General features: G+C 42.5%; 1 protein-coding gene across 2 annotated transcripts; it reads right to left on the minus strand.

The window, feature by feature from the left end:
- Positions 1–1,942: 1,942 nt before the first annotated feature.
- lgals3b (lectin, galactoside binding soluble 3b) lies at positions 1,943–6,230 on the minus strand. Of its 2 annotated transcripts, none has more exons than XM_024437038.2 (6): positions 6,137–6,230; positions 4,299–4,366; positions 3,815–4,156; positions 3,528–3,616; positions 2,481–2,649; positions 1,943–2,215 (listed from the first exon to the last, which is right to left on the minus strand). In XM_024437038.2, exons 2-6 carry the CDS (start codon positions 4,302–4,304, stop codon positions 2,057–2,059), a joined length of 765 nt encoding a protein of 254 aa, XP_024292806.1. In that variant the 5' UTR covers positions 4,305–4,366; positions 6,137–6,230; the 3' UTR covers positions 1,943–2,056. The 2 variants fall into 2 exon arrangements, with proteins under 2 accessions (XP_024292806.1, XP_024292807.1); XM_024437039.2 differs by having other exon boundaries at positions 4,299–4,309; positions 6,137–6,201.
- Between the last annotated feature and the right edge of the window lie 6,348 nt (positions 6,231–12,578).

A 12,578-nucleotide genomic window follows, 5' to 3' on the forward strand; every position in this document is an offset into this window, starting at 1 on the left:
ACATGACCAACAAGCAAAGTCTAGAAACTTGCTCATGTTTGCAGGGTTAAGGATTTGACTGACAGTGCGTCATTGACTAATGTAAAGTAATAGCCTAGGTGTTTAAGTTCCACTGTGTACAGGTAGGCTACAATTAGTTTTTACCCAGCCTATCCAAATACTAGACTTCTTGTGGTTCTCAAACATTTTACATATCAACTCTGCCACCTAGTGGGATGCATTATACAATCACTCAAGACAACTCATGTATTGTCTTTACATGGAAAAAAAATCTGCCAACACCACATTTATTGCATACAGTCTATACATTACCAGCTTACACAAATTACTTGAAGACAAACGTATGAATTGGCCATGTACGAATTTCACTTATCAAAGTATATTTTAACAGAACAGACCGGCCTAGTACAGAATGTGACAGTCCTAGTGGCTTAATTAAAGCTGGAGTCAAGCTACTGTACTTTTCTGTTTATAGACAATTAAGGGAAGTCTTTGGAATCATAAATAACTTGAGGCTAGGCCATGCTAGTCATTCTACAGTGACTTGCGAAAGTATTCGGCCCCCTTGAACTTTGCGACCTTTTGCCACATTTCAGGCTTCAAACATAAAGATATAAAACTGTATTTTTTTGTGAAGAATCAACAACAAGTGGGACACAATCATGAAGTGGAACGACATTTATTGGATATTTCAAACTTTTTTAACAAATCAAAAACTGAATTATTGGGCGTGCAAAATTATTCAGCCCCTTTACTTTCAGTGCAGCAAACTCTCTCCAGAAGTTCAGTGAGGATCTCTGAATGATCCAATGTTGACCTAAATGACTAATGATGATAAATACAATCCACCTGTGTGTAATCAAGTCTCCGTATAAATGCACCTGCACTGTGATAGTCTCAGAGGTCCGTTAAAAGCGCAGAGAGCATCATGAAGAACAAGGAACACACCAGGCAGGTCCGAGATACTGTTGTGAAGAAGTTTAAAGCCGGATTTGGATACAAAAAGATTTCCCAAGCTTTAAACATCCCAAGGAGCACTGTGCAAGCGATAATATTGAAATGGAAGGAGTATCAGACCACTGCAAATCTACCAAGACCTGGCCGTCCCTCTAAACTTTCAGCTCATACAAGGAGAAGACTGATCAGAGATGCAGCCAAGAGGCCCATGATCACTCTGGATGAACTGCAGAGATCTACAGCTGAGGTGGGAGACTCTGTCCATAGGACAACAATCAGTCGTATATTGCACAAATCTGGCCTTTATGGAAGAGTGGCAAGAAGAAAGCCATTTCTTAAAGATATCCATAAAAAGTGTTGTTTAAAGTTTGCCACAAGCTACCTGGGAGACACACCAAACATGTGGAAGAAGGTGCTCTGGTCAGATGAAACCAAAATTGAACTTTTTGGCAACAATGCAAAACGTTATGTTTGGCGTAAAAGCAACACAGCTCATCACCCTGAACACAACATCCCCACTGTCAAACATGGTGGTGGCAGCATCATGGTTTGGGCCTGCTTTTCTTCAGCAGGGACAGGGAAGATGGTTAAAATTGATGGGAAGATGGATGGAGCCAAATACAGGACCATTCTGGAAGAAAACCTGATGGAGTCTGCAAAAGACCTGAGACTGGGATGGAGATTTGAAAACTGCTGTTCACAAATGCTCTCCATCCAACCTCACTGAGCTCGAGCTGTTTTGCAAGGAGGAATGGGAAAAAATGTCAGTCTCTCGATGTGCAAAACTGATAGAGACATACCCCAAGCGACTTACAGCTGTAATCGCAGCAAAAGGTGGCGCTACAAAGTAATAACTTAAGGGGGCTGAATAATTTTGCACGCCCAATTTTTCAGTTTTTGATTTGTTAAAAAAGTTTGAAATATCCAATAAATGTCGTTCCACTTCATGATTGTGTCCCACTTGTTGTTGATTCTTCACAAAAAAATACAGTTTTATATCTTTATGTTTGAAGCCTGAAATGTGGCAAAAGGTCGCAAAGTTCAAGGGGGCCGAATACTTTCGCAAGGCACTGTATTTCTATGGCTGGAACCAAACCTGCTAGATAAAGTCATTGATCTCCACAGACGTGAGGGTGACGTCATTGTAGATACCCAGGTGTTTGATTGAGTCGAGGTCACGGATGCGGTGTTTGAACTCCAGGAGGTGCGAGCTATTCACTGCCACCCTGAACTCATTGATAGTGCACATGATTTTCATCTGGAAAAACACAGGACCACAAACTCATTATGCAAAATCAAAGACTGTGGAAATTAAATTAATGTCACTATACTGATCATACAACATTCATAAATAAACCTAAAATGACAACTGAAAAAAAAAAAATTTAATATAGGGGTGTCCAAGTCTGTCCAAAATGGCACCCTATTCCCTATATAGTGCACAACTAATTTTCAATGACCCTGACCATCAGTTTCAGAACTGATTGGTTGACATGAAGTGAACAGGAATGTAGATCCCTCACCTCAAAGGGCTGGCCCTGAGTGAAGGGGAAGTGGGTGTGTCCTCTCTCCTCTTTGCCCCATTTATTGCCAATCAGACTGTTCCTCACAATAATTTTCTTGCCATGGTCATCAAAGCGAGGGTTAATGTGCATGGCAATGTCATTCCCTTTGGTCAGGTTCAATGTGAACCTAAAAGGAGATAGTAACATTACATTAGTCAAGATTATCCTGACATTTACATTAAAATAAGAGCATGGTCGCTTATGTGCCAGTCTGTGCTATAATGTCAAACAATTTAGTTTAGCTTGACAATGACCAACGGAGTTTAGCGCTCAATCAGATCTGTGACCAGGCAAATAACATGAAGCGAGGATTTTGTGATAGACACTAGTTAAATGCATTTGTCTAAGTCAGACAACAGCATTATGTTTTATGAGGAATGCATGTTGTGCAAACCATCTCATCAGCACTCAGATGTTTCCATGGTGATGTATGGGCTCCGAGACTGTGGCCATAGTTAGTGCTCTTGACTTCAGTGATTTGTGGTAGGTATTATCTGGCATTGAATTCATATTATTTGTTCATACCTCACCCACTGTCATTACATGACTGAAAATGCAATCAGTTGAGAACTATAAATAATTGTCAAGATGCTCTGTTGGGATTAGGCTACTGTCTGCCAACCTTGATTATCTATGCAAATCCTCCCATTAGTCTCTTTTTACATCACGATACTTATGAGTCACATTCTGACAAAAAAAAAAGATCAACCGTATTTGATCCTTAGCTTGAGCGTAGCCTGGTTCCAAATTGGTTTGTGCCATCATTTTAACCCCTTGTCATGCCAGACATGTTTGATATGACAAGATTACACCGACAGACTGATACCCAGGCTACAGTAGAAGAGGTTTGCAGGCAACATGTCAAGGTGATATGCCAATCAATACCTATAATTGGCTATATGACTGAGATAGTAGTAACATTCAGAATCATAATGTGGAAACGACTGCAATGGAGATGTTCACAAGTCACCTAAATTATAACTATATTTTGATGTGAAAACTGACATTTTGGCATTGTGGTTAATTGTCCCGATAATGGTGATGACCATCTCGTCATAGCATCCGTTTGGCAGGTTCTGAACATATGGCACTTTCTGTTGGGGAAATAAAATGGGTCCGTTAAGAAAAATAAACAATAAAATCTGCCGTTTCATTCAGACAGGCTTACACAAATATCAGAGTAGAGGTCTTGATCGCTGTCTGCCATAACAATAATGAACCATAAGAACCTTGTTCTTTGTTTTTCAAAATCATCATAACCAATATCTTCAGGATGAAACATCTTCCTTTACCAGTGAATGATGTTGAGGAGCAGTAGGTTGGCTAGGCTGCCCTGGCCATGTTGGCTGGCTGGGCGGTCCTCCCCCTGGTTGTCCGGGACAGGTTGGCTGGCTGGGCTGTACTCCACCTCCATATTGTTGCCCCGGCCATGAGGGTTGGGAAGGGTTTGGTTGTTGTCCAGGCCACATGGGGGTGGGCTGGCCTGGTTGCTGCTGACCAGGCCAAGCCGGTTGAACACCAGGCTGTCCTGGCCATGTTGGTTGGTTGGGTTGTCCACCAGGCCACACGCCCTCACCACCCTGCTGGTTGTTCTGGCCTGGACAGCCCGGTCCACCACCCAGAGCATCTGACAGCTACAGGGGAGCAAGGGGAAGAAGGGGGATGAGAGGATTGTGATGTGCACACATTTAATGTTTCAAGATGCCTCCCTGATTTATTTAAGATTCATGGATATTCCTGCACTAAACAAATGACAGAATTAAGAAAACTACTTACATTCATTTTAACTGAAAAAGAGGGTGAGAATTGTGAATTGTATGTTTCAAATACTGCAACCGCAGGTCCTGAGAGAAAGTACACTTAAATGTTAGTTTACATTAAACTTTAGCCTTAAACGGTGTCCACCACCCAACTTAATCTTTGGAACCATACCAGTCTTCTCATATAGCTATGACAGATACACTGTGTACAAAAGATTTGCATGATAAACTGACTAGGTGAAAGCTATGATCCTTATTGATGTCACCTGTTATAGTCACTTCCGTGTAAATGAAGGGGAGGAGACAGGCTAAATGAGGATTTAAGTAATGAGACAAGGATTATACATCTATAAAAAAAATAATATGGGGGTTTGGAAATGCAGACAATTACATTGATAGATGCCACAATCTGCTATATTAAAGCTGCTTCACTCTAAAAAAAAAAGATTGCCCTCTAAATGGCACACAAACAAATGGGCAAGAAAATATTTGTGCTTTTGAATGGGGTACAGTAGCTGCCAGGCACACCAGTTTGAGTGTCAAGCACTACAACGCTGCTGGGTTTTTCCACACTCAGTTTCCCATGTATCAATGTTCCACCACCCAAAGGACACCCAGCCAACTTGACAACTGTGGGAAGCATCCCTGTGGAACACTTGCAACTCCTTGTAGAGTCCACACCCCCAACAAATTGAGGCTGTTCTAAGGGCAAAAGCTGTGCAACTATTAGGAAGGCATTCATAATGTTTTGTGCACTGTGTATACATTACTGATAAGAGTACCGCTTTCTGTACAGCATTGTAAGAATGCGGTCATGTCAGACCATATCAAACGGGGACAACCTAGGGTTGCTAAATTCCAGTAACTTCCCCCAATTTCGCTTTTTTTCCCACCACTTCAGAAATCCTGGAATTATATCAATAAGCATGACATCTGGGAAGTCACCAACCAAGACTTCTCAAACCATGGATTTTTAGGAAGGTTACCAGCATTTTGCAACCCAAGACCCATCCTATCCTCGCCCCACACATGTCAGACCAGACCTACTTTGAGTCTGGAAATCTGGTTACCCAGACTATTCGCATTACAGTGAGGCTTGTAAGTAAGCCTCACTGTAAGGTCTACACCAGTAGTATTCAGCACATGTGACAAATACAATTTTATTTGAAATGAGGTGCCATGTTTATTTCAGCAGACAAAGCCATAACATTAAAGCCAACACACATTAAATTAATTTCAAAAGTAAACCAGCCAAGGTATTCATGTCAATATACATTTCAAGATTAGCCTACTTTCTGGATTCTGCGTGTACAGCGTAGCCTAACAAGTACGATGAGGATGAGAGAAGGGAAGTCTCAACTCTACTTAGAGTCCTAACAGGCTGTCACCATTACATAATCAGACTGAAAACAGTGTGAAGACAAGAACTGCAATAGAAAAACATGCACATGAAACAGAGCAACAGGATGTTGACAGATTAACAATCATTCAGTCAGAACTGCTAAGAGTTTAGTGGAATGTTCAGTGCCTCATGGAAAGTTAGGGATCACAACACATGAACGGCAAGTGTCTCTCTAACCACCATTTGTTATACCATTTCGCATTGCCACTGATTAAAAAAGGTAGACTCAGCATTATGACATATGTGCAAAGAAAATAGCATAGTGGGTCAAGTGCCACATCAACATTGAACCATGAGGCTAAATTTCTCAGCCATTTTGGTCCCGTACCTACCACTCTAAACAGTGTTTTCCAAACTCAGTCCTCAGGAGAAATCAGTATATCAATGCTGATGAATATCTCCATGCTAGAGTACAAGGAACTGACATATGAACACTGAATTCCTAGACCTACCTGTTGTGCTTCGATGTCACTGCGCTGCTCCCTTCATATGGCAGACATATACTAGAATTGGAGAGGCTGCGTGTCAGGGCGTATTTATACAGGTTTTTCCCCAAGGCCATGCCTTTATTTCCCTAATCCCTATATGGGAGATCACACCCTAATGCAGGGTTCCCCAAATGGCGGCCCGCGCGCCGTATTTGGACCGTGGGTGATTTTATGAGGCCCCAGAAGTTCTGTGCAAAAAATTGTAATGTTTTATTTCTTTATTTTTATTGCTGTATATAAAAGACTGTAAAAACACCAGCAAATCAGCTCCAAGTGATTTTAATTTTCGAAATCTGTTCCAAAGTATTCCCACGCATAATATAGAGATATATCTGAATGTATACAAATATAAGCAAGGTTTGAAATTGTTATGTTTTAGTCAAATATTATATCTGTTTGGGCTTCTTGTGGCCAATTTGCAGTCTACAAATAATTTGTAGTTAAGTTCTGACCCCGACCATCCTCTCAAGAAAAAAATAGTCCCGAGGCTGAAACTAGTTGATGATCCCTGCCCTACGAAGCAACTTTCCCACCTGCATGAAAAGTATGTACAACATGACACAGGTTTGCATGTGTTGATTTGAGAATTATGTTTTTATAGTACAAGTTGTACTGTACAACTATCAAATAATGGTAATGTGAGATTCTTACAGTTATCTGTTCACTTTTTAGTTATGAGGGAAACGTTTCCATGGAAAGTTTCTGTGTGTACACATGTTTTACACCTCTGGGAGGGTCTGTTTGCAGACAGCCCCAACCACAAAAGTCTAATGCATACAGTAGGCATACAGTAGGTGGGGGAAAATACGGTCAGTTTCTATGGATTGTGGGTGTGGGTGCAGGAATGTTGTCAAACAGACTTTTCTAATGTCTCCCTTGTTTGTAGAAGTCAAACAACAACCCACTCCGAGTGACAGATCTGTTCTGTGTTTACCATGGATACAGGGTGAGGTTTGTTAGCATTGTGATATATAGAATATTTATGTTTGTTACTAGGTGTGACGTTTATACCCATCTACAGCTAATCCCTTACCATTATCAAGGCATCACCAACGAACAACAGCAGGCCTGTGAGAATGGGCAGGTTTAATTCAAACCAATCCTCAACATCATAAACCAAATTAATAGAACACAAGGGAACAAAGATGGAACAAGAACCAGGATTTGTCTGACATTCTGTTCCCCCTTCACATATTACTTTTAAGAATGAGCCCGGTGATGAATTAAACGCTGTATGATGCAGGACCCCAACCCTGCAGCATCCATGCTATTCTTCTCAGTGTAGGAGTGGCAGGCAAAACTAACACCTACTGTACCCACACATAAGCATATTCTTTGAAGCTTTAAATGAATACCCACTGATCTGATAGGAGTTTCAAAAAACCCTTTCATACACAGACCAAAATCCCACTAATTTAACATGCCTGCATTTTGATACCAGCTTTTTCGTATATCTAAAAGTCATGATTGCAGCATTTTCAGACCCTGTAACCGAAACAGGTTTCAGGTCTGTGGGAATAGTTCTCAGCTTTTTTGCAGGTAAATTCATTAACACTTCCATTGTTTAACACCTCACTAATTTGAACTGCACACAGCCCCCATGGTTTAACACCACCACCCACCTCTCTCAATTTGCCAGTCAACCACTGATATTTATAAAAGGGGTCTACTTGCAATAAGTGGTAAATAAGAGGCTGTTTGAAAGGGGGTCATATAAACATATATATTTTTCTGCAGGTAACATACTTCTGTCTGAAATGGGTAAAATAATCTCACTGTCCCTACACTGGCTTCCTGTCAAGGCAAGGGCTGATTTCAAGGTTTTACTGCTAACCTACAAAGCATTACATGGGCTTGCTCCTACCCATCTCTCTGATTTGGTCCTGCCGTACATACCTACACGTACGCTACGGTCACAAGACGCAGGCCTCCTAATTGTCCCTAGAATTTCTAAGCAAACAGCTGGAGGCAGGGCTTTCTCCTATAGAGCTCCATTTTTATGGAACGGTCTGCCTACCCATGTCAGAGACGCAAACTCGGTCTCAACCTTTAAGTCTTTACTGAAGACCCAGCTCTTCAGTGGGTCATATGATTGAGTGTAGTCTGGCCCAGGAGTGTGAAGGTGAACGGAAAGGCTCTGGAGCAACGAACCGCCCTTGCTGTCTCTGCCTGGCCGGTTCCCCTCTTTCCACTGGGATTCTCTGCCTCTAACCCTATTACAGGGGCTGAGTCACTGGCTTACTAGGGCTCTTTCATACCGTCCCTAGGAGGGGTGCGTCACTTGAGTGGGTTGAGTCACTGATGTGATCTTCCTGTCTGGGTTGGCGCCCGCCCTTTGGGTTGTGCCGTGGCGGAGATCTTTGTGGGCTATACTCGGCCTTGTCTCAGGACGGTAAGTTGGTGGTTGAAGATATCCCTTTAGTGGTGTGGGGGCTGTGCTTTGGCAAAGTGGGTGGGGTTATATCCTTCCTGTTTGCCCCTGTCCGGGGGTGTCATCGGTTGGGGCTACAGTGTCCCCTGACCCCTCCTGTCTCAGCCTCCAGTATTTATGCTGCAGTAGTTTGTGTGTCGGGGGGCTAGGGTCAGTTTGTTATATCTGGAGTACTTCTCCTGTCCTATCCGGTGTCATGTGTGAATTTAAGTATGCTCTCTCTAATTCTCTCTTTCTTTCTCTCTCTCTCGGAGGACCTGAGCCCTAGGACCATCTGACATGATGACTCCTTGCTGTCCCCAGTCCACCTGGCCGTGCTGCTGCTCCAGTTTCAACTGTTCTGCCTGTGATTATTATTATTTGACCATGCTGGTCATTTATGAACATTTGAACATCTTGGCCATGTTATGTTATAATCTCCACCCGGCACAGCCAGAAGAGGACTGGCCACCCCACATAGGCTGGTTCCTCTCTAGGTTTCTTCCTAGGTTTTGGCCTTTCTAGGGAGTTTTGCCTAGCCACCATGCTTCTACACCTGCATTGCTTGCGGTTTGGAGTTTTAGGCTGGGTTTCTGTACAGCACTTTGAGATATCAGCTGATGTACAAAGGGCTATATAAATACATTTGATTTGATTTAATTCATTCATACAGTTGTTTGCTATTTCGCATCCTCTCCAGCACATAGAGTTCAAGTTAAGTCTAAGTTCAGTCTAAAGTCCATTTTGGCAAGGGCTTTCTGCCTGCTGTGGGTTAGGTCTATAAACCTTGTCAATTATTTGAAGAGACACCCTTGTTCATTAGTCCATACTTGTATGAAAGAACATCAGGCACTATTTAAATAAAAATATATTTCCTTTAAAAAAAGGTACAGTTTACATTAATAAAACACATTGTACCAGACATTAATTTTTTTGCAAACATTGTCTATATTTCACTTCATTCTGTCACACAAACAGAAAATCTGTAGGTGATGGAAGATAAATGACAAGTATGAACATTACAAGGGCACAAGGCAAGACCCAGGTGCAGACACAGGAGGCAGATGGTTGGAGTCTTAAATGTTTATTAATCCAAAAAGTGGTAAGCAAGAGAATGGTTGTGTACAGGCAAAAGGTCAAACCAGTTCAGAGTCCAGTAGGTACCGAAGGGTAGGCAGGCTCGAGGTCAGTGCAAGCAGAATGGTCAGACAGGCGAGAATGGAGTCCAGAACACAGGCAACGGTCAAAACCGGGAGGACTAGTGAAGAGAAAAAGGAGTACAAGGGGAAAACCACACTGGTTGACTTGACAAACATACAAGACAAACTGGCACAGAGAGACAGGAAACACAGGGATAAATACACTGGGGAAAATAAGCGACACCTGGAGGGGGTGGAGACAATCACAAGGACAGGTGAAACAGATCAGGGTGTGACAGACCGTCAACCATAATGACTGACAACTGCTGTGCAATAACTGCACTAATAAAGTGTCCAAAATATCAAACGTAATGACCTTTATCCCTAAAATATACTTACTGACCTGGACACTTAACAGAAATACAATTTCCTGTCACAAGTAGCAAATTACATCCGTGCCCTAAGACAGAGAACATTTCTGTTGCAGACAGGTTACATTTCAGAAAGATCAAGTTTGTCAGTGTTCTTGCACTGAGCCAGGCATTATGAGGGTGCATGAGGAGGCCTCCATGACTAAACTCTCTCTCCACTGGGGCACTGGTGGCAGGCACAGCCAACACTGTCATTGCTACCTGCTTGAGCCTTGGAAAGTCTTTTGCATGGATTCTCCAAAAATCCAAGCTACCAAATTCATTTTCATCAGAAGATACTTGAATGTAGCGAATAATCTCTGCTCTGACATTACTTTGTCTCCTTTCTTCTTGCGGATCTTGTTGCGGTAGCCAGAGAACATTCTGGAGGGTTTGGCAGGTGGTCGTTCTTCTTCTTCACCACTACTGTTCTCCTTAACGGTGACTTTCCGTGCCTCAGCCAAACAAGGTCTGAATTTTTTAATTTTTTAATTGATGTATATGATCAAGAATATAACAGTATACATTCTACATTTAAAAAAAAGTGACATACAAAATGTTGCATGTTGCAATGCATTGTACCTACCAATCAGACTCTCCTTGAATTCAGCTTTATCTTCATGTGGTATGAGGACATAATGATCAAGCCAGAACAGGCAGAAAGACGAGTCCAGCAGCACAGCCATTATGTATTACATTGTCACCAAATGGAGGTTTTGTTGCCTGTCATCCGAGTGCTCAGTTCTGACATTCACAAACAGCCCCTGGAATCGGTGTTTGAGTGACCTCTGCAGTGCTTTTACTAGACTGACTAGGTGACGACTTGTGCTCAGTATACTTTGCAGATGATAGTTGAGTGTCAGTACACAAGGAAGTGTCACCACTTTCTCCCCCTGAGTAAGGTTGGAGGCCTGGTCAAAAGGGTCCAAAATGTCCACTAGCTCCAATAGCAGGCTCCATTCCCTTGGTGATAAGCAGAGCTCCTTGTGTCCTTGGGCCTCAAGTAGAGTATTGAAAACTTTGTTGATTCAGATTGGTGACTGCTTTAACAAGCCGGAGGATGGAATTCCAGCTGGTCGACACAGCAGCAGGGATACTACGATTGGCTCCGAACTCAGCTTCAAATGCTTCTTTCAGACCACAGGTAGTATGTAGTAAGCTGCAAAGTTTAGTTACCTTAGCCATCACACTGTTTGTGATTTTTGTTTCCTTTAGTCCATCTCTAATCACCAGTTGTAATGAACGGAGCAAAGCACTGCTGCCTGCAGTTAGTTTGGATAGCTTCAGCATCAGCAATGTACTCTTCACCAAATTCTTCCCATAGGCTGGGGTTATCCACATCATAATTCATTGCTTGCTTTGGGGAAACAAACTGTGAAGGCCTTTTTCATATTTACAGCATTATCACATATGATATAATCTAATTGATGTTTTATGCCAAAATTATCACATATTACTTCAAATGTATCACTGATCCTTTCCCCAGTGTGTGACCCTGTGAATCTATCACAGCTCAACAGAACTGACTCCCGTCTGAGTTTCTCTCTCTTCCATGGCCATTACTCCCATGAAGCCCCTCATGGTGCTGTCAGTCCATATATCTAGTGACAGACACTGATTCTGTCTTCTCTAGGGCACTTTTGATTGTAGCCTCTTTGTTCAGTCTTAAGTCATGCAGGCGCCACTGCCATGAAATTCCTAAAGTGAGGGTTGTCCACGAAGGACATAGGCAGGTTGCAGGAAATGATCAGGTCTTGGAGTATAGCCTCTTATGGTCTTCTGCATGGGGTGGCCCTGGCTGTAAACATGGACACCTGTGGTGGTCAAGAATGAGTTAATGCTGCTCTGTCCTTCTGTCCCTGCACTGGCCACCTTTGCTTAGCAGAATTCAGTGAACCTGCAGATGAACAACATGACGGATAGTTGTTGCTGACTTGAGTTGGAAGTACAAGGACACAAATTGAGGTCAGGGCTTTGTGATGGCCACTCCAATACCTTGACCTTGTTGTCCTTAAGCCATTTTGCCACAACTTTAGAAGTATGCTTGGGGTCATTGTCCATTTGGAAGACCCATTTGCGACCAAGCTTTAACTTCCTGACTGATCTCTTGAGATGTTGCTTCCATATATCCACATCCTTTTCCCCACCTTATGATGCCATCTATTTTGTGAAGTGCACCAGTCCCTCCTGCAGCAAAGCACCCCCACAACATGATGGTGCCACCCTGGTGCTTCACAGTTGGGATGGTGTTCTTCGGCTTGCAAGCATCCCCCTTTTTCCTCCAAACATAACAATGGTCATTATGGCCAAACAGTTCAATTTTTGTTTCATCAGACCAGAGGACATTTATCCAAAAAGTATGATCTTTGTCCCCATGCGCAGTTGAAAACTGTAGTCTGGCTTTTTTATAGCGGTTTTGGAGCAGTGGCTTCTTCCTTGCTGAGCGG

Source organism: Oncorhynchus tshawytscha, linkage group LG11 (assembly GCF_018296145.1).
Source record: "Oncorhynchus tshawytscha isolate Ot180627B linkage group LG11, Otsh_v2.0, whole genome shotgun sequence".
NCBI lineage: Eukaryota > Metazoa > Chordata > Actinopteri > Salmoniformes > Salmonidae > Oncorhynchus > Oncorhynchus tshawytscha.

What these genes read in the sequence shown, in the direction of transcription:
- lgals3b (XM_024437038.2), bottom strand. An exon ending in CTCCTCAACATCATTCACTG is followed by an intron (nt 3,617 to 3,814) that starts GTAAAGGAAGAT and finishes TTTCCCCAACAG; the next exon opens with AAAGTGCCATATGTTCAGAA. An exon ending in CTCAGGGCCAGCCCTTTGAG is followed by an intron (nt 2,216 to 2,480) that starts GTGAGGGATCTA and finishes GTGTTTTTCCAG; the next exon opens with ATGAAAATCATGTGCACTAT.